At 39.2% G+C, this 21,983-nt stretch overlaps 1 protein-coding gene across 1 annotated transcript; it reads left to right on the plus strand.

The window, feature by feature from the left end:
• Window positions 1-325: 325 nt before the first annotated feature.
• LOC126239259 (nucleolar protein 16) lies at window positions 326-14,299 on the plus strand. Its single transcript, XM_049947848.1, has 3 exons — window positions 326-514; window positions 12,946-13,246; window positions 13,993-14,299. Exons 1-3 carry the CDS (start codon window positions 414-416, stop codon window positions 14,122-14,124), a joined length of 534 nt encoding a protein of 177 aa, XP_049803805.1. The 5' UTR covers window positions 326-413; the 3' UTR covers window positions 14,125-14,299.
• Window positions 14,300-21,983: the final 7,684 nt, after the last annotated feature.

Raw genomic sequence — 21,983 nt, forward strand, 5'->3', positions numbered from 1 at the left:
TGGCTGGATGAAGATCAGAACCACCAGTCTCTAGAATAGAAGTTCAGTCTTGTTTAACAGTGTTATTTCATACCCTTGCATTATCTCTCCAAATGTTTTAGCGAAGTTCATTCTAGCTAGCCGCCAGAATGCAGTAATTATTGAGGTGTGTAAAAAGTACTTGTACAGAATGTACGGTACTTTTGAACGGGATCTATCTGTACTATATGCATTCAAAATCTCTAGAGCACTTGCGGGCAAGCCTTTGACCATATAAGTAAAGTATGTTGGCGACAAAAATTCTGTCTCGTGCATCTCAATGGTCACTAGTGGTGCTGCTCATTACTAACATCTTTGAATAGTGTTTACGTGAAGCGCTCAGCGCTGTAGAAGGTTGCACGTGTTTGTAAATAGCTGTTGTGGTGTAGTAAGAAATGACGAAAATACGTAAACAGAAGAGGAAGAAGCGTTATCGTTATAATGTGAACCGTAAGAGACAGAGCAAACGACAAAAAAAGGGCGTTACTATTCCATGGTAAGCTTTTCTTATAGCACCTACACTTGTCGCTGTAAGGTATTTTCACATTATGTAGACTGTGAACGAGGTGTGTTTTCAGTAGTTTCTGTTGATCTTGGGCACGACTTATATAAGCCGTTGTTATTTCTACTGAACACCAAGTTGTTACCGTAGTATGTATCAAAATGAGAGATAGCGAGAAACATTCTCCAGAATTCACTGTAAACTTGACTTTCGTCTAAAATGAAACCAAGTGCCTGTGTCACTATAGGCCGACTTGAATATATGTATTTGACATACGTTGTATGATACACTGCCCCATGTTTCAGCCGCTATAGATTTATTCAAACCTCGATTCTTAAATTAGAAACTGACGATAGTAACATGCAAGTGCCAGGTCGTTCAACCCATATTTTCACATTTAATAATCACCGAACTAGGTGTTGGGTATGTCCATATTGTTATCTCAACAAATACCTTTATGCTGCTAACCATATCCACTCACAATTCGGCGCCCAAAATTTTTCGCGAGAAATTGGGTTAAAATAATTCAACACTCCTCAGTTTTTATTCTAATTATTGCTTTTTCCCAAGTTGTTGTGGAGACAAAGAAAAACGTGAGATTGCAGACGACAGTTGGTGGTGCACTCTTCAAAGGAAATATCCTGTCATCTGTCGTAAGTGTTTTAGGGGAAAACCCAACTCTGGACGGACAGACAAGAATTTGAATCCTGGTACTTAAGTTAAAGAATCTAGGACCAACTCCCCGTTCAGCCATCGGGATGTAGATTTCTCATCTTTTTCCATATCACATAAAGCAAATGTCTACATGGTTCATCAGAAAATACGTGGCTAATTTCGATGTTGCTGGTATTCATATTATGAGCATTACACCGTGATCTAAGGCATGATTCTCTTCCTTGAATCTCAGCCTAATGCCCATATTACAAATAACAGCAACATCACTAGTATAGGTCGTGAAAATCTGCATTCTGTGGCTAAATTCCTTATACATTGCCCTTGACAGTGACAGTTGTCTTTCTTTGAAAAAAGGAATGTTTGCCATCAGATGGACAATTTTATGTTTATTCTCTATCAGTTTCTATCATTACAAACGTATTCACAGGAGGAATAATCCAAACTGACAAAAGTAAGCATACCATTGTAAAGTTGGGTGGCACAAATATCCATTTTTTCCCAAATTATTTAACAACTGTACAAATTCACCTATGAAAACATGTCTTTCTGTTTGTATTCATGAATAATTCTGATCTTGTGATGTCTCCAAAACAACTAGGGAAAGAACACTGTAAATTATGAACTGTCAAATCCGATGTAGGAGGGTGGTGCTTCTCTCACCAGGGCAAGTAGGGCCTAACGAGGTTAACAAATAATAATATCGCTCACACATCAACTAACATGCACAGATATTGCCATGATGCACCATTTTTCATATATAGTGAGGAAAGGGCAGTCTTATTGTATTATAGGTTATATTAGAAGCATCCTTTTTTCTCATTTAAAGTCACTCAAAAGCACATAATGAAAGAGGGTTAAAGTTATTTTTTCCAAATTTTTTACATCAAAACTGTGTGTAGGGTGTAATTTTGGTAGTCAGGTCTTTCCACATTTGTTGTTGATAGGAAAGGTGGGCTAAAATTTTGTAACCACTGTAACTGTTTTTATTTATGAATTAGTTTCATTCAATTTGGTGTCACTGAAAAGATAAAAGGTTCACCTATGATATAAAATTATGCTGGACTTGTGCTTAGTACAAATAATTCAGATCTTTAATGAAAGTTGTTTCTAAAGACCTCTTTTTCCCCTTCAGAAAATTTAGTAGCTAATTTTTCCCGCTAAAATCACTACTTTCACCATTTCATAATTATTGTTTAACATAATGCCTATTATCATACTTTCCAATGTAAAAAAAACCAGGAGGGCGTTGTTTATTGTGTTTAATTATTTAAAACTGAAAGGACACAAATAAAAATATATTCACTTACTTTTGTGTTTCTTGGCTTGTGTACAGCAAATGATCTTGAGTTAGTACAAAATACAACATTTTAATATAAGTGTTTTTAAGTTTAAACTAGTTATCAGTGAAGAATATGTATAAACCAAGGCACTCAATACCAACTGGCGGTTTTCACCAGTGTCGACATACAAAGTCCCAAGATATAACACAAACATCATTTAAAATAATGTTAAACATTTCCATTGACCAAAATCATAAACATCAAGTATAGAATCATACAAATTCATACAAAAATCAGCCAACACAAAAATCTGGCATAGCAAAAATCATAAGTCTTTAACACGAATTCTTGAATAGGAAGCTAAGAATCGTCAAATCAGGATCCAACCCAGATAGAATGCCATACATTGTTCCACAGCAGTGCCACGTATCTTGCCCTTGTCTAAGATGCAGTAAACTTGGTCAATTTCATACATAACATTTGACATACTCAACAATTAAGCCAAATAAATGTAGGAATTTAATTGTGCTCCAAATGTCGTCTCCATTTGGAGCATACAAGGACCAACTTATGATCTTTGTTGTCATATCCATCACTAACAAAAAACGAAAAATAAAATTATATCCCTGAAGCATGAACAACACACTGCACTAATAATTCCAAACCTACAAACCAATCTATTGCTCACAGTTGCCAACATCAAAATAACTCACTAACAAATCACCACAAGCTCTTCCCCATATTATTATCACCACCACTACCTACAAGCTCTGTGTCTGAGGATGAGGTGGAGATACTGGCATCCACTAAGGACCTAGCTCTCGCTGGGCCCTCAAACACAATGGATGTCGATCGCACAGGTACTCATCTGGTGGCAGTAGGTGACGCTGAGGCGTAGACTGCCTCTTTGAGTGTCTCATGCCTTCCTAATCTCAAGATCACATAATCCTCCAGTGGAAGTGTGGCGGTTTTTTCCACCACTTGGCTGAGCTACAGCAGCTGTTAAGCTTTACACCTGCTTTCTGCACTGCCCTCCAGGAAACCTTGTTCCCAGCAATGTGGACCCCTGCCCTCCGCAGCTATAAGGGATGTTACAGGAACCGTAGCAACTATAATAGAGTGTCAGATGGAGTTTGCGTCTATTTCCTGAACTCAGTACGTAGTGAACCTGTGCCCCTTTAAACCCCTCCTGAAGCTTTGGCTGTCAGGATAAGGACGACACAGGAAATAACTGACTGCAGTGTTTATCTTCCTCCAGGTGGTGCAGTACCCCTGAACGTATTGGCTGCACTGATTGATCAACTCTCTAAACCTTTCCTACTTTTGGGGGATTTTAATGTGCATAACACCTTGTAGGGTGGTGCCATGCTTACTGGCCGAGATAGGGAGGTCGGAAATTTGTTGTCACAACTCAACCTCTGCCTCCTAAATACAGGTGCTCCCACACATGTCAGTGTGGCACATGGCACGTATTCGGTCATTGATCTCTCGGTTTGCGGTCATGGCCTTCTCCCATCTATCCACTGGAGAACACATACAACCTGTGTGGTAGTGACCACTTCCCCATCTTCCTGTCACTCCCCTGGCGTCATGCCCACGGATGCCTACCCAGATGAGCTTTAAACAAGGCAGACTGGGAAGCCTTCACCTCTACTGTCACCACTAAACACTCCACATGGTGCCACTGATGGTGTCGTTGAGCAGGTCTCTACAACGATCGTTCCTGCGACGGAGAACACAGTCTCTCATTCTTTAGAGTGCCCCTGGCGAAAGACAGTCCCTTGGCAGTCGCCAGAAGTCACTGAGGCAATTAAAGAGCTTCGGCCAGCTCTACAGCGACATAAGCGGTACCTCTTCCTAGAGCACCCAATAGCCTTTAAGCGGCTCCTTGCCTGTGTTCACCAGCTTATAAAATGACGGAAACAGGACTGTTGGGAGAGGTACGTGTTGACCATTGTGTGCAACACATCACCTTCCCAAGTCTGGACAAATATCAGATGTCTTTCTGGGTACTAGACCCCGACAGGTGTCCCTGGCTTGAACATCAATGGCATGTTACCTCTCAGCGCAAATGCGATTGCCGAGCACTTTGCTGAGCACAATGCTCGAGCCTCTGCATCGGAGAACTATCCCCCAGCCCTTTGCACCCTCAAACGGCCCATGGAAAGGAAAGTCCTCTCGTTCATTACATGCCACAGTGAATCCTGTAACACCCCATTCACAGAGTGGGAGCTCCTCAGCACCCTTGCACATTGCTCCAACACAGCTCCATGGCTGGATTAGATCCACAGTCAGGTGATTAAACATCTCTCGACTGACTACAAGCGACATCTCCTTGTCATCTTCAACCGGATCTGGTGTGATGGCATCTGTCCATTGCAATGGTGCTCAAACCCGATCAAAACCTGCTTGATGTGGATAGCTACCAGCCCACCAGCCTCACCAACTCTCTTTGTAAGCTGCTGGAACGTATGGTGTTTCGGCAGTTGGGTTGGGCCCTGGAGTCGCGTGGCCCACTGGCTCCATGTCAGGGTGACTTCTGCCAGAGTCGCTCTAACACTGATAATCTTGTGTCCCTTGAGTCTGTCATCCGAAAAATCTTTTCCATTGACTTACATAAAGCATACAACAAGACTTGGCGAGATCATATCCTTGCCACATTGTATGAGTGGGGTCTCCAGGACCCGATCCCGCTTTTTATTCAAAATTTCCTGTCGCTCTGTACCACCCATAGTTTCCCCCAATATTCAGGAGAATGGCATTCTGCAGGGCTCTTTATTGAGTGTGACTCTATTTTTAGTGGCTATTAATGGTCCAGCAGCAGCTGTAGGGCCGTCAGTCTCACCTTCTCTGTATGAGGATGACTTCTGCATTTCGTACTGTTCCTCCAGTATTGGTGTTGCTGGGTGGTGCCTACAGGGAGCCATTCACAAGGCACAGTCATGGGCTCTAACCCATGGCTTCCACATTTCAGCCGTGATGTCATGTGTCGTGCATTTCTGTCGGCGTTGCATCGTTCATCCAGGACCAGAGCTTTACCTTAATGACAATCAACTCACTGTAGGGGAGACATATCAGTTCTTACAACAGGTTTTCGACGCCCAATTGACTTTGCTACGTCACCTTATCAGCTTAAGTGGAAGTGCTGGCAGCAACTCAATGCCCTCTGCTGCCTAAGCAACACCAACTGGGGTGTGGATCGCTCTACTCTGCTGCAGCTCTACAGAGCCCTTGTTCAATCCCACCTTGAGTATGGGAGTCTGGTTTACGGTTCGGCTGTGCCCGCATCGTTTGTTTACTCGACCCAGTGCACCACTGTGGCGTTCGCCTAGCAATGCCTATTAGAACGAGTCTGGTGACCAGTGTCCTGGTGGAGGCCAGAGTCCCTCCATTGAAGGTTAGGCGTGCACAACCGCTCGCCAGTTACATTACACACGTTCATAGTTCTCCTGCGCATCCAAATTAGCATCTCCTTTTCCCAACCAAGGCGGTTCATCTCCCACATTGGCAGCCGAGGTCAGGGCTTATGATTGCGGTTCATGTCCGGTCCCTTCTGTATGAAATGGAGTCCTTCTCGTTACCACCTCTCCTCGAGGTCCATTCACATACACCTCCATGGTGTACACCTAGGCCGCAGATTCTTCTGAACCTTTCATATGGCCTTAAGGGCTCTGGTACCCCACGGCTCTCCGTTATCAGTTCCTCTCGATTCTTGGCATGTACTGGGGCCATGAAGTGGTTTACACCGACGGCTTGATGGTTGATGGTCTTTTAGGCTTTGTGTACGTTCATGGAGGACATATTGAACAGCAGTGTTTTCACTGCAGAGCTTGCGACCATATCTTGTGTTCTTGAGCACATCCGCTCATTCCCTGGCAAGTAATTTCTCCTGTGTAATGACTCCTTGAGCGGCCTACAAGCTATCGACCAGTGCTACCCTCACCATCCTTTGGTAGTGTCCATTCAGGACCATCTATGCCCTCGAATGGTCCCTTCAGTGGTATTTGTATGCACCCCAGGACACTTCGGAATCCCAAGCAGCAAACTTGCCTACAGGCTGGCCAAACAGGCTACACGGAAACCGCTTCTGGAGACGGGCATCTCCAAAACTGACCTGCATTCTGTCTTTGATGCAGGGTTTTTCGGCTTTGGGAGATGGAATGGCATAACAGTACGAGCAACAAACTGCATGTCATTAAGGACACTACGAATGTGTGGAACTCTTCCATGCAGTTCCCTCGCAGGGAATCAGTTGTCCTCTACCGGCTCCGCATTGGCCATATGTGGCTAGCGCATGGTTACCTCCTCCGCTGCAAGGACCCATCTCGGTTCGCTGTGGCTCACAAATGATGGTCATCCACCTCTTGCTGGACTACCCACTTTTAGCAGCTCTGTGGCAGACTTTTAATTTTTCCAGCACCCTAACTTCAGTGTTGGGCGACAATGCCTCAACAGCAGCTTTAGTTTTACGTTTTATTCGTGAGGGTGGGTTTTATCATTTGATATAAGTTTTAGTGCATGTCCTTTGTACCCTCTGTGCCCTAGTGTTTTAGGGTGGAGGTTTTAATGTATTGCAGAGTGGCCGGCTTCTACTTTTTATTCTCATGGTCAGCCAGCCATGGTAATCTGCTCTCTTGTTTTGATCTCTTCTACATATTTTCTGCATCTCTCTGTGGTTTTCTTGTCCAATTTTGTCCATTTTAGTGTTTGTTGCCCTTCTGTCAATCTTGTGATTTTCTCCTTTCTTCCAGTTCTGTTTTGTATATCTCGATTATTTTACTCCCACTCTTGTGGAATTATTTTAATCAAAATGAGGGACCAATGACCTAGCAGTTTGGTCCCTTCCCCCCCCCCCTCCCTCTTTTAAATCAACCAACCACAATGCACAACTGTGATGTCATACAACACAGGTCAAAGCAGACAGTTTGCTATCATGTGTTCAAGTTGAGCCAAACATACTGTGTCTTGATTTGAAAGTATATGAGTGACTTATGACTAGGAGCAGGCAAAGCCATTAAAATATTTTCATAAGGGACCCAGCAAGCATCAGAATGAAGAGGCCATGAATAGACTGAGGAAGGTCCTCTTGGTCTCATGAATTTGATCTTTGCATTTTTATGTTCTTCACATTTTTCCAGAATTATTCCTCACCACCATTGGTTATTATAGAGAGCTGCAATTGACATTTCATCTTTAATAGTAACAGAGGTCTTGTTTTGAAGCCCAAGATGAACTTGTCTGGATTAATATGATGAAATGCACTCTATGACAATCTGCTTTCATTCAGTTGTTTGAAAAAATGTTTAACTCTTGTTCCAGCAATGGTAGAACCAGTTTCATAACTTTGAGTAACATATTTGTAAATTTTGTTACCTGCATTGTCATAACATAAAATGTTTGTATTCCTGAAATATGGGTTTTGGCAAATGTAAACAGACCTTTTGGAGCTGCAGAGTGATTGTCATGTGGACACTGTCAACTTGCTCTTGTGGTTGAACATTTAATGTTACTATCAACTCCATCATATGCATTTTTTCCATGGATAGTGACAAAAAAAATTCATTCTGCAGCTACTCCATGATCTGCTGATTGTGGTGGCACCAATTTATGGGGTTCTTAAAATTTTTATGTTGTGCAAAACTGTCGTCACTGAAGTAAATAAGATTTTAGATGTGTGGTATTTGTTGCAGAATTTAGATGATTTTTTTTATATATACATAGAATTTGTTTGTACCATGCTACAATGATGTACACAACATCATAACAGGACACTGAGAACATTGATGCACCATAGACCCCACATTTTCCAGATTGCAAATAACTTTCTGTAGAAGTTCAGTGTGTGGTTCTTTTACATATGCAGCACACCTCAGCAGTTCTCCTTTTTGGTGATAAGTGCATATACAAATGCTATGCATTCCACAACTGTTTATGGTGATGCATTGTTTGGGCGAAATTCACAGAACTTTTTCATTCTTTGAATGCTATGCACACATCTTTCAGATTGTACAAAATTCCTCATTTTGTTGATTAACTTTTTTGCCATTTTCTAAAGGGACAGATAAGCATCTCCTTGTTTTTAGCAGAAATTAAACTTATATCTTCATCATAGAAAAAAGTATGGACTTGTGTTTCTGCATCCTTATCTATTATGTTTCCAGTTCTATAGCTTCCGTTTTACAAAATACCATCCTCGTTTCGTAATACCCTTGATTTCATTGCCCTGTTTTAAGTAGTGTCAAAAAATTGTTTGGATTTTTATTTGCCTTGTGAAGTTGATGCTAAGTAAGTATTTGCAGTTTTTCTTTTACACAACTTCTGCTCAGTTTCCCTTCGAGTTTTAGCATTAAACTGTCTGTGCATTCAGCACAGCAGTGTTCTTGAGGCATTGAAGTGTTTCAGGTTGGCTTTGGATGCATAGTGGTTTGTTACACTTCACCTCATATACCAAAATAAATAGCTTGCCACCTGAAAACTCCTTTTATATAGAATGAATGTTGCTTACTGAATATTCATTTGCTGTTTGATCAGGGTCCTGCTAGTCTATGCCCTGAATCCGTGTGCCTTCTTCCTCCCTATAGGCTCAGACTTTGCCTCCTTACAGGCTGCAGAAAATTGACTTGTCATTCTCATTCACTCCACCAAATAAATAAGAAGTGAGATGCAACGCACCTTCTTGTATTATCTTCAAAATTACAACTCAGTACATGATAAATGAGGACAGCTACCAACTCGTATTCTGCCTCTCTGCACTGTACATAATAGATCTGATATTCAACTTGATAATTAACAATTACAGTACATTTATTATCTTTGAAATTTTGCATTCAGCTCTTTCCTCCATACTGCCCGCTCCATGGAACTCCTGTCTTCAACACAGCAGGGAGGGTTGTCTGACTGCTATCCACTTCCATACAGCCACTGGATCATTAGCTCTGTTATTAACACCTAAAATTTAAAACACCTCCCAACATTCGGGTGCTCACCAATTATTGACTACTCTGTCATGAACATCTTTTCTCTGACATATGTATTTACGGGCATGATACTTCTCATCTAGGGTATGGGATGTATCACGACAGCTTATTTTCCACCGGAACACATAGTGTTTCTAATGCTGTTTTTTGTAATTTTAATATAAAGCAACAAGACTCAGATAAAATGTATTCTGAGCAACTGTCATGTTTTCTCTGGGCACCTGTGATGTGTTCTTTCCGTAACGTTAAGTAGTGAAATTTCAAGTAATTCAGAACTGTCATTAATTTCAAGGACAATAGATAGATCTGGTGCACATTCTACATCTTCAGCTTAATGTCTGGGATGGGTCCGAGACTTACATTTCCTTCCATGGCAAAATAACAAATAGATGTCACAGTTATACAACGAAGAATCTGTATGGGGAAACAAGAAAGAGTTAGTGACTACTTTATGCAATCTTTACTTTACAGAACAAGTAAGAGTTAAATATGACATGCCTTGCTCAGAGTAAGAACAGTAATAAGGCTGCTGCCAGTTTTCAACAGTTATGCTTCTGTTACTATCTAAAACTCATGTATTACTCTCAAGTAACTTATCTGATAGAAGAGGCACTGACAAGGTTGGTTTAAAAAGGGGGGGGGGGGGCAAACTGCAAGGTCATTGGTCCATCACTGACGAAGAGAGGTCCTCAGGGATGCGATCAACTTTCTGAAACTGTCTAAACGGTAATGTAGGTTAAGATCCCAGGTATCACGCACTGCAGCCATTTACCCTTGTGAATCCTCGCTTGAGAGTAATTGGCAAAAAAAAAGAATTTGGAATTTTGTGTTGCCCTCAGTAGCGTTAAAAAAGTTAAAATATGTAGTGTGGTTGTGTGGTGTAATGGATAGGACAACAGCTTGACATACAGGAGGTCGTAAGTTCGAATCTCGGCAACTAAACTCAATTCATTTATTTATTTTTATTTTTAAATCTTTATTGGAATAGCTTGCATCATTATGTTTAGCCACTTAATTGGTTTAAATGTGATTTTTTATTTGTCTTCCCTAGACACATAATTTTAATCACCGTATGAAGTTTTTCATTTCTTTCATTTTTTCTTTGGATCATTCTTTTTCCAGTCGGAATTTTTGTGAATACAAATTTAAGTATATTTATCTGTTACAATATTCAAGTATTTGAAAATTCCGATCTACCAGTTAAAAAACCACACAAAATAATCTATTTATATTTGTGCTGTGGTGTGAAAAATATATTTTTGTTACCAGATGCGCATTTTTTTTGCATGATAATCATCATACAGACATTTAAAACATAACCTTAAATACCTATTGCACTAGGGACAAAATAACACAGATGAAAATTTAAATGACGGACGGGCTTATAAGTAAAATGAAAATCCAAGCAAAATGAGAAATAGTTATAATGAATGCAATAATGTGGATGAAAAAACAGGGTAATAAAACAAAAGAAATTAAATCAGAATTAATACATAAAATTAATTAAAAACAAATGAACAATGATTTCAAGTAGAGAAAGAATGATAGGAAGAAAAATGAGACCAAATGAAGTAGTTTATACTGTGATTAATAATTATGTGACAATTGAATGAAATCAAAGAATTAAATTTAAACCAGTTAATTGACTTATGGAAGTCATTTCGCTAAAGACTTAAAAATTAAAAAAAAAATTAGTGAACCTGGTGAGATTCGAACCCACAGCCTCCTGAATGTGAAGCTGGTATTCTGTCTATTACACCACACAATCAGACTACATTTAATCGTTTTTAACACTACTGAGTGTTTCACAAAATCCAGAATTTTTTTTCCGTCAGTTACTCGCAAATGGAGGCTCATCAAGGTGCATGGCTACAATGGGATCTTAACCTACATAATTGTACAGACAGTTTCAAAAAATCAACTGCACTGTTGGGGACGACTTCGAGTGAGGAAAGCTGAGAGGTATGTAGAAAGCACAAAATCTGCGAAGAAAATATACACAAACATGCCTCGTGTTATCAGTGTGAGTTATTACTGCTTTATGGAAGAAGTATGAGACGTATCTGTAACAGAAGAGTAGCCATCTGATTTTTTTGCATTTAAAGTACATGGTAAAAGGCATAATGTGAAATGAAAGTTAAGTGATGAAACATGGTGTTGGTGAAAAAAGTTCTTGACATTTGCAAAAAAATCTTTAAAAACAATATAATCCCAGCATTTTAATAATTTTATATTATAGTTGATTTGTTTATCTTTACAGTGACATTGATTCATAAATAACAAAGTCTTAGAGGTTACAAATTTACAAGCCATACTGTATTTCGGCATCAGTTTGTGAAAATGGCCCGCATTTCAGAATGGCCTCACAACTTTAGTATTGATCAAAAAATTCTGAAAAAACTATTTAAACCTGATTCATTATGTACTTCCTTACACAAAATTTTCACAAATGTCTGTGTAATGAGAGCACATCCACTGGGAGATTTCAAATGACATAGGCCAAGCATGTATATGAATCCAGTGTCTGGATTATTTGCTGAATGAGGTGGCCAGTTGTAAGACACTAGTTCCACATTCAGTGCAACAGTAGTTCAAGTCTCCATTTAGCAATTGAGATTTTGATTTCCCATAATGTCCCTAAATCACATAAGGTAAATGCTGGGATAGTTCTTTGGAACTTCGTTCCCCAATATGGGTTTGTTCTCTGTTTCTAGTATCTCCTCATTGGCAAGATGTTATACTTTGATCTTCGATTTCTTGTTTGGACTACTGCACTTGTTCTAGTACTTAATTTCTTATCAGTGAAGTAAGTAACACTCTATTATTTGTGGTAAAAATGCATTGCATAAAATGTATCATTAATGTGAAGCACATTTATTCTGAAGTAGATGAGCATCTAAAAATGATAATTACCAGCTGACCTTTAGACAAAATTTTCACTGGTGGACCTAACAGATGTGCAGATACGAAGCTCACATACACAGTCCCAATGATGTAGCGCAGTCAGTAGTGCCAGACTAGTGAGTGGGTGGTTGTTGGTTGGTTGGTTGATTTATTTGAGGGAGGGGACCAAATAGCAATGTCATGGGTCCCATTGGATAAGGAAGGTTGGGGAAGGAAGTTGGCTGTGCCCTTTCAAAGAAACATCCCAGCATTTGTCTTAACCAATTTAGGGTAATCATGGTAAATCTAAATCAGGACGGCCAGATGCAGGTTTGAATCATGGTCCTCCTGAATGTGAGTCCAGTGTGCCAACCACTGTGCCACCTTGCTCGGTGGGGTGGTTGTATGTGAGTTTTTACTGAAGGATCAGTTAATATTTAATCACCTCTGTCGGCTTCTTACTGCTGCCGCTATTGAGTGAATGGCTGTATTACCTACATAAATACTTATTCTATCCTAAATTGTGTTATTGTTCGAGTATTATGCACATTCTGAAGTTTTATTTTATCAAACCATCATTTTGTAAATGAAAGTGTTTGTTTATTCACAGCAAGGAAATTAAGAATGCTTGGGAGTCAGGAAAATCTGTGCAAGAAAATATGGCAGATATGGGCTTAGCTTATGATCCTAATAAAGTCCTTCCAATACCCACTGTCAGAGAGAGAATTGTACCAAGGGAAGAAACAGAAGAAAAGCCAGAACCTATGGAGACAGAAGGCCCACGAAAACTGTATGTTGCAGAAAACTTAGAAGCTGCAGCAAAAGCACCACGAGTCAAAAAATTTGCTCTCCCCAAGAGTCAGTGTGAATGGCTTACATACATGATTAAAAAGTATGGTGAAGATTACAAAGTGAGTAAACTTTTCTGTTTCACTAAATATCAAGAAACTGCTCAAGTTATGTTCAATCTACTTGCATTAATAGCCATGAAATGTAGTAGTATACATGCATGAAAACATATGTTTCTGTATGAATTTCGGAAAGTGAAGATATATTGTCCAAGTGATTGTAACACTGGAGTTTTTCCTTTGATTATTAAGTGGAAAGTGTGTGTTCAGATGTAAGATGGAAATGTAAGTTGATGGCTGTGATCCTCTTTAAATTTGTCTTGCAGGTAGGTTTTTATTAAACAAAGAAAAAGTAGAGTATCTCCCTTTTAAGTTGATTATATTTAATCATCAATTATGCTCCCACTAGACACAAATTTAATCCATTTGTCATGATGTTTCCTAGTTGTATACACTCCAGAGCAGACTGAAAGATTAATTATGTATCCTTGTTTGACCTATTTGTTAACTGGAGTAACTCTTACATTTTAATTTACAAGTACCCGACATCATCTTCAGATTATTATTTTTGGATGGTCAGTGGTGTTTGATTCTCAAACTTAATAAATGGTAGATCACCCCAGTCTATTTGCCAAATTGCATTACAGGATTATTTATTGAGTTGACATAGTGTAACTGTGTGTGTGTGTGTGTGTGTGTGTGTGTGTGTGTGTGTGTGTGTGTAGTTCTTCATATTCCCAAATTTTTCGTAATGGAAGTTCTGCAAATACATAATGAACTAAATACATTATGAACTATGTTCATTGCAGGCAATGGTGAGAGATGCAAAAAACACTAATCAGTATACGTGGAAACAGATAAGGGCCAAAGTAAAAGTCTTCAAAGGTATCCCAGAACAGTACAGCAGTTACATCAGCTCTGAAGATAAGCCTACAACTTAAGTTTTAATACACCACTGAGAAGTTAATTGGATTGTGTTGAACCTTATTTCATATTCCTTGTGTTAGCCAGAAAATGTGCAGACAATTCTGTTTCAAGAAGCATTGTTGGAAACCTTGTTTTATAACTCAGTTGTATATATTGAATTGAAAATATATGTTCTGTATTTTTACATCATCTCTTGTTATTATTGTAAGTTTGCAAGTGTAAAATAGAATACCGAATGTCATAGAAACTGAAGAACATTGTTTGGTTGAATATACATGAGACGATGAAATTATCTATCACAACCTTAAACTTTTGAGCCTTTAGTGTGCTGTCTAGTGACAGTGTTTCTTAGTGTTACAAAACTACAGAATTCAGCCAGTCCCACAACCAAAACAACGCCTGCAGTAAGAACAAATGATTATCAGCAATGGTGCAATTTGGCAGAGAATATAATGAAAAGTCAGGGATTCCATGTGTGTCTATCTGACCTTCTGTACCTGTCTTCTCTGTCTCATCCTTTATTTTCTAGCCAAATCCCTTCCTCTGTCTGTTGTTTACATTCTATCATGGACCTTCCATTACCATAAGCATACTATCCAAATTACATTGACATAGGCCAGAAATGTTGAAATAATTTGTGAATTATTTTTGCCTCACTAAATGAGGAATGCCTAAAAATGTAACATAAACAAATGTAGTATTAACAAAAAATTGTGTATGGATTACTTGAAAAGGAATATTGTCAACTCACTTAAATGTGGAAGCCATACACACTCTACAAACACCTAAGAAGTTATACATTTTAATGACTAAGATATATTTCACTGGCAAATTTACCCATAATGCAGCACAGGGACACACACACACACTACATTAGCTGTGCCACAAAAGTGTCCCATTTAAATGGTCCCCAGAACCAAAGTGACAGTCCTTTGTCTAAAAAGGAACTTGGTTCTACTCCATGCTTTGAAGCTTTTATGCATGGCAAGCAGTTAGTATTAGTAGCACACATGGCACAATGCTGTAAAAATACAGTGTAAAAACTCAAGCAAAATCAAATAGCTGTTGCATCAAAGAAACTAAACAGGAAAAATCCAAGATGCGTGGATGGCATTCATGTGAAATGACCAAAGCTGTAAGGAGATTCTGACGGTAGCTTGCTTTAGGCATTGAACCTTCATTACAGTGCCTCTGAAATGGAACTTTGTTTCTTGTGGCACTTAGCTGCACATTGTATGTATAGGATTGCACGGTGTACTGTGTTTCATGATGTCCGATATGTGTGAGCTCTAATCCTGATCCACTTGCATGATGCTCTGGATATGATACAATAAAAATCAATCGGTGTCAGATGCGGGGAGATGGAACGACAGAGTGCTACTCCAGAAAGGAGAGGCACAATGTATATGACAAACCATAAAGGTTGCCCAACAGTGAAAGTTCATCTATGTGGAAGGCAAGTCAAGGGCAGGTGCTCATCATGCTAGGTGAAGCAGGTCCGGGAGTGGTAAACGATAGCCCAGACTCAGCAGAAACATTAAAGAATTTCATTTCTGCACAATAAATTTACACCAAGCCCTTTTTTGTAACCAGAACGTCTCTATGAAAGTAATACATTTACTGTGATGTAATGCACCCAAAATCAAAATGTTACAATGACACCAATAAGAGACAATACCAGAAATAATTTAAATGCAGACTGCCTCATAAATTTTACATGGATAGAATATGATTACATTGCAGAAAAACAAAATTAATATAGGCCTACATATAATAGCATCTTAAAATAAATACATGTAATTTAAGATAAGATAGCAGTTCTGTCCCTTTTACCATTTAAGAACATAAATGAATTTACCAAACGAATCATCAGTTATTACATGGCCCCTTCGGACAAGTCGCCCACATTTAACCCAGTGCCACCTCAGACGAAATATCAGAACAGCCTTATATAAGGTGGTGCCCAGACATTGCGTAATTACAGTTACTAGACACAACTGGGGAACACACAAGTGACCACTGGACACACCATTTCAGAATTTTAAGTAAAAGAAACATGTATATGCTAGCGCAGCCAAACTCCTGCGAGCACTGTCAACATTGAATGTCATCAAAATTAAGTTCATTGACTTTTTGCCCTGATAAGATGTAATATACCAGGTGGGAGCTCACCATGAACTTCTGTTTTATGATGATAACTGCCACAGTGGTCTCGCTGCAAGTACACGTCACTGAAGTACTTTCATGATGGAATTAGAAGCAGTCTTCCTGATAGAAGTACTCCAAACATGTCACATGACAACCTTCAAATAGGGAATCTTGCCACCCTTGCAAGGTACCACTCATCACTGTCCTGGGTGAGTCTCACATACTTATGGCTGTTAGCAGAGTGTCGCAAGTGTACCTCTCAAGCCCCCTTCTCCTCTTGTGTCCTTGCATTTTTCCCTCTACCGGCACACACAGAAAATCAGTACTCTTGCAGTATTTGAAAGGAACTCAGTCAGTACACTGCTGGTACCCTGTCCAGAGTACAGTGATATGAACTTATTAATCTCTCCCCTACTGTGCCCACCTGAAATTAGAAACTTGGGTGGGCAGCCCACATTCCCAATTGTTCATTGGCACTATGTAACTTCAGGTGACTATAATGAGCCCTGATTTTCTTTTGAGTATTAGGCTCTTGAGCAAGAAGCTGACAAGAGTTCAAACTTTTAATGAACTTAAATGGCTTGAGAAATTGGGGCAATGTTTTTCACTTCGATGCCCTATGCTCCTTTGCTTTACCCCCCCCCCCCCTCCTCCACCCCCCCCCCAAATTTCTCACGGCTATATCTCCCACTGTCACTAAACCTGTGTGACTCCCCCAGTTACACCTATGAGTCTCTTTTTGATGCGCAGGAGAGCTGTAGCCCACTTAGCCTGGATATCCTCAGGGTGAATATGTGCAGGGAACAGATCATTTAATGACCATAAATTATTCTGTGGTGATTTAAGGGAAAATGCAGACATTAGTTTAGTAGGTGTTGGCTTGTGTGCCTCTTGGCAGATGGTATTAAAGACATGGCTAAGCTAATTCACAGAACTGTCTCAACATCTCTGGGAACGAGTGGGATAAATTATTAAGGACAATTTCAGATTCCTGTTATGTTTTCCACAGAAGACAGCTGAGGGTAATACAAAATAGCTGACATGTAAGAAATGCCATTATTAAAACATAAACTTTTGAATTTGCACGATGTAAATCCAGAAGTGTTCCCATTTACTAAGGCCGTCAGGAGCACGAAACTAGCAAATATAACATTTAAGTGCTGGATACTAATGGCTGTTGTCAATTTTTTACTAGACACTAACAACACAAAGGTGGTAAAGGCATCAGTCATCTCTAGGATATGCCTATTTCCACTTTTGGTACACGGGAGGGGTCCCAGATAATAAAACATTTATCCATAGTCCTAGTGGACTGCTAAAAACCCCTTTATGCTGTTAGTGTTAAGCTTAGCAATCTCACATTCATGACACTGACCTACTAATTTCTTTAATATCAGAGTCCATGTTTTTCATGTTATGTGTTCTTTAATTTTCACCCTGGTCTTATAAAGCCCCAGGTGACACCCTCCCCCTCCCAGCACTAGGAATGATCAAAATAACTAGAGATGGCAGAAACTAAGATCTCAGGTTGGCAGATCTTGAGTTTACTATCATACTGTGTGTATACGGTAACGTAACACCCCATTCTCCAACAAAAGCCATCAAACAATGCACACAACACCAGCTTCCACTGATTTTGCCCAGTTCACCATCTTGTTCTCTCTCCTTGAAAGTAACAAAGTGCAAAGGAATCTCACAGAGGAGAACACACCTGCATCTATATCTCCTTTGAGCCTGGGACTTACGAATAAAAACCTTTCCCCATGTAATCTAATACAAATTGAGTAGCAACAAAAAAATTACAGCTCAACAGTTCCTTGGTAGTAAGTCCTTTGGCCACAATACACTTAGGAGGCCATGTGATGTCTCCAATTCTTAATTCAAAATGTGTTTGCCCTACAATGTTTAATGGATCACCTGAAACAGAATGGCAGTTGCCACGAACGGCTTGCAAGTTAGGATATTTCCTTACGCGGAGATTCCTACAATACCAACAGTGATCAATTAAAGAAACATTACTTACGGGACTGAGCAAAGCACAAACTAGTTCTCAACCGAAAGCAGTGCAAGGAAAAAGGAGACACATACACACTATCAATAGCATTTACCTTACAGCTACTGCTTGGTGGCAAGGTGCAACTAAAGCATCTCGCCACCCCTCAGCAGCTATTTGTCCACTTAATCAGCCAGCTGCTAATGGGTAAATAAGTTGGAACACAATGCCATGCTCAATTAATAACACACTGACCTGTCTCTGTAGTCTAATAGTTAACCGCATTAATTCCAAAGTTTGATTAGTATTTTCAATAGATAACCACCGAATATTGTGAATAATCACCATCAATGAGTCCAGTAATTTACTAAATTCCTTCCGAACGGCTACGTTCTGACTTTGGTCCCTCAATCTTATTTATATTTTGTTCATGATCAGTGTTAATTGCATCGTTGTTTGCCTGTCAATTAGGAAATGTAATTCATTGTTGCAATAACAGAAATTCCTATTGCAATGCCTGAATGTCTGGCAAAATCTAGGGATCTGTATTAAACAGACGCATATCACAAACCCTATTAGCGACTAGTCCGTGAGCACTTGTAAGCGAAAAATCTGCATTGGAGATGGAGAGGCATCAACTAACATCATAACACTTTACTGCACATCAGAGAGCAAGCTGTGGCAAGTGGAACATGTGGCACTTACCTTGCAAAATGCCCTCATGGTGATGGTTACTGGATGACTTAGTGCCATTCACAACCATTGACATAATTCAGTGCCCTCCTTCAGTTTATTACAGATCTTTAATTCATACTGAAAACAGGTATTTTGGAAGTGCATTAATCCAAGAACATGTCTTGCTCCCATGACCCTACATTCTGTAAAAACAAGCAAAGTAATAGTTAGAGAAATGACCTCTTGCTCACTAGCAGCATGTTCAACCAACCTGCCCAATAACCGTGCAATCTGCTACGATTAAAATGGTATCGGGAAGGGGGATCCGGGAGTGGTACATCTCGGAGCCCAATCTCAGCAGAAAAATTAAACAATTTTATTTCACTACAATAAGTTTACATCAATAACATACTGGTAACCTGAGCATCTTTAATAAAGTAGTACAACTAAGCTGCAGCGCACCCAAAAACAAAATGCTACAGAGGTGCAATAAAGAACAATATCAAGGAATTATAGAAATGTGTCCAAAAGCAGATTAGACCAATCATCAAAAATTATTTTAAAAACACCAGTAATGAAAGATAGGTCAGAGATGCCAACAAAAAATAGTATCAACACATATGTAAATGTGCCCAAAATCAATGTAGACCACTTATTAAAAATTATTTTAAAATACCAGTCCTCCAGGATAGTTTAAATTACAACCCAGGATTTACTAACGAAGAACACGAAGAAGTTGTTCAGAAAACATTGTTCAGCAGCCGGTATTTACATTTGGCATTGAAAGTAATAGACTATCGTACTAATTTTACATGAGTAGAGTACAATTAGAGCTGTAGAACAACAATGTTAGCATACATACATATGATAGCTTCTTAAATATATATAATTTAAGATGGGGTACCAGTTCTGCCCCCTTTTCCTTTTACCGTATAAGAACACAAATGAATCGTCAGTTATTACACAGTCACTTTGAGCAAGTCACCCACATTTAACCCAGCACCACCTCAGATGATGAAGTATCAGAACAGCCTAATGCAGGATGACACCCAGAAAATGTGTAATTACACTTACTAGAAACACCCAAGTTGCACACAGATTACTGCTGGCACACCTTTTTGAAATTTTAAGTAAAAGAAACACTAAATGCTGAGGCAGCCAAACTCTATGAGCACTTTTAACATTGAATCACACCAAAATTAAATTCATTCACTTTGTATTTCACTAAGATGTAATATGCCAGATGAATGTTGAATGTAACTATTATATTTCTGAGGACTGACAGGTATAAGAAGTTAACATGCCATAATTGTCAAAAACCAGGATGTTGTGAAAGACTGCTGCACACATTTGGAGGGGGGGGGGGGGTTGTTGAGGCAGTGCCTGTAAGAAAGGCTAAAGAGATAGCAAATGGCTAGACAAGGGATTTAAAGGAAACAACTGAGAAACAGAATGGTTAAAATCAGTAACATGGGTACAGTGTAATTTGTCGGGACCCTCTGCACAGAGTCAAGAGATGTAGTTTGTTCTAACTGCACAAATAAGGACAAATATACAGAAATTGAAAGAGGATTGCAATATGGTTTTTGATAGTGAAATGCAAATAAGTTTAATTTAAAAGATAAGCCTGTAAAAGTCTGGAATTTGTGAGCTAGCCAGGGGTATCAGGATGTGGAGAATTGCTAATACTGTTGCATAAAGGGAAGATACTATCAGTCTTAAGTTTGCAGTTCACAAGGAATCTGATAGTAAAGTCATCAAAATACATAATCATGGGGGCAATCTTAACAGAAAAGAAGCAGCCATGAAACGTGACTCTATGTACTCAGTTTATAAGTTTTATCTTTGACAAGGATTATCTCTGCCAACCAAGTATAAATTTCTACCGCACACTCTTTTCGTGGCATTTATGTCACCCTCCGACATCCAGTCTGTCAGTTGGCAAGACTTGTCAAAGCCAGGAGAACCTATTAAGCTGTCAATGCAACTCTTGACAAAATGTCAAGAACAAAACATTTTCATGGAACATTACTAAACAACCCAGAAGATTGACCAGTAGGGAGGACAGAGTTTATCTGTTGAATATTTTGTGAGGTGGTTAGATGATTTAATTACAGCAGGACCTAAGCTTGAAGAGTTAGCAAAGACTTGCTTCTAATGGTTTTTGAATAACAAGTTTCCTCATTTGGAGTTACGTTAGGGTTGAGTTTACCAGTAATAGTGGTTTTGTGAAAATGTTGTGAAGAGTGTTTTCTGGTATTATTTGATACCATAGCTGATTGCTGTGGGAGGATATGTGTTAAGATTAGAACAGATAGTCAATATCCTGACAGAAATGGTCGATATTGACCTGTTCAAAGAGCCTGTGAGAGTTTGAGGAAACAGCATTTGAGAGACTGACTAGTAGGCATGAAGCAAGTAGTATTAATATAACATGTGCCACTGTATATTTAGAGGATGTAGAGATAAGACAATTACTGATGTTACTGTCAAGAACAGATAAGAAATAAACGGAGAGTTACAGTGATATTAAAATGGACGAATGCATTCCTATTGTTATCATGATAGGAGTACATGGTGGACTTCTTTTATAATGGTTTATCTATACTGGTACTGTGTGTTGTTCTTGGTAAGAGAATAAAAAATTACTTTTTGCTAATTTATGCACTGAAAAATATATGTAATTCAGTAGTAATTCAGTGTGAGGAATTGCTTTTTATGTTCATGATAAAAGGATTATGCAATATTGCAATGCCTGTTTGCTAAGAAACATGATGCAATGTTCCTTTGGACAGGCATGCATGATTTCCCACTTTATGCGAGCAGTTGCCTTAACCGCTTTGATTATCCATGCATGACTCGCAGTAAGACTCATACTTCCATATGTCATCATTCCTGCATCACAATCTGTACTCGTACACATATTATGTAATTCCTTTACGGGGGAGGACATTTTAATTGAAAGTCACTGCCCAGTATCAGCAGATAAATACCATATTGCAGTGACAGTGTTTTTCAGAAGAATGATGCAATGTTCCTTCGGACATGTATGCATGT

Source organism: Schistocerca nitens, chromosome 1, assembly GCF_023898315.1.
Source record: "Schistocerca nitens isolate TAMUIC-IGC-003100 chromosome 1, iqSchNite1.1, whole genome shotgun sequence".
Classification (NCBI taxonomy): Eukaryota; Metazoa; Arthropoda; class Insecta; order Orthoptera; family Acrididae; genus Schistocerca; species Schistocerca nitens.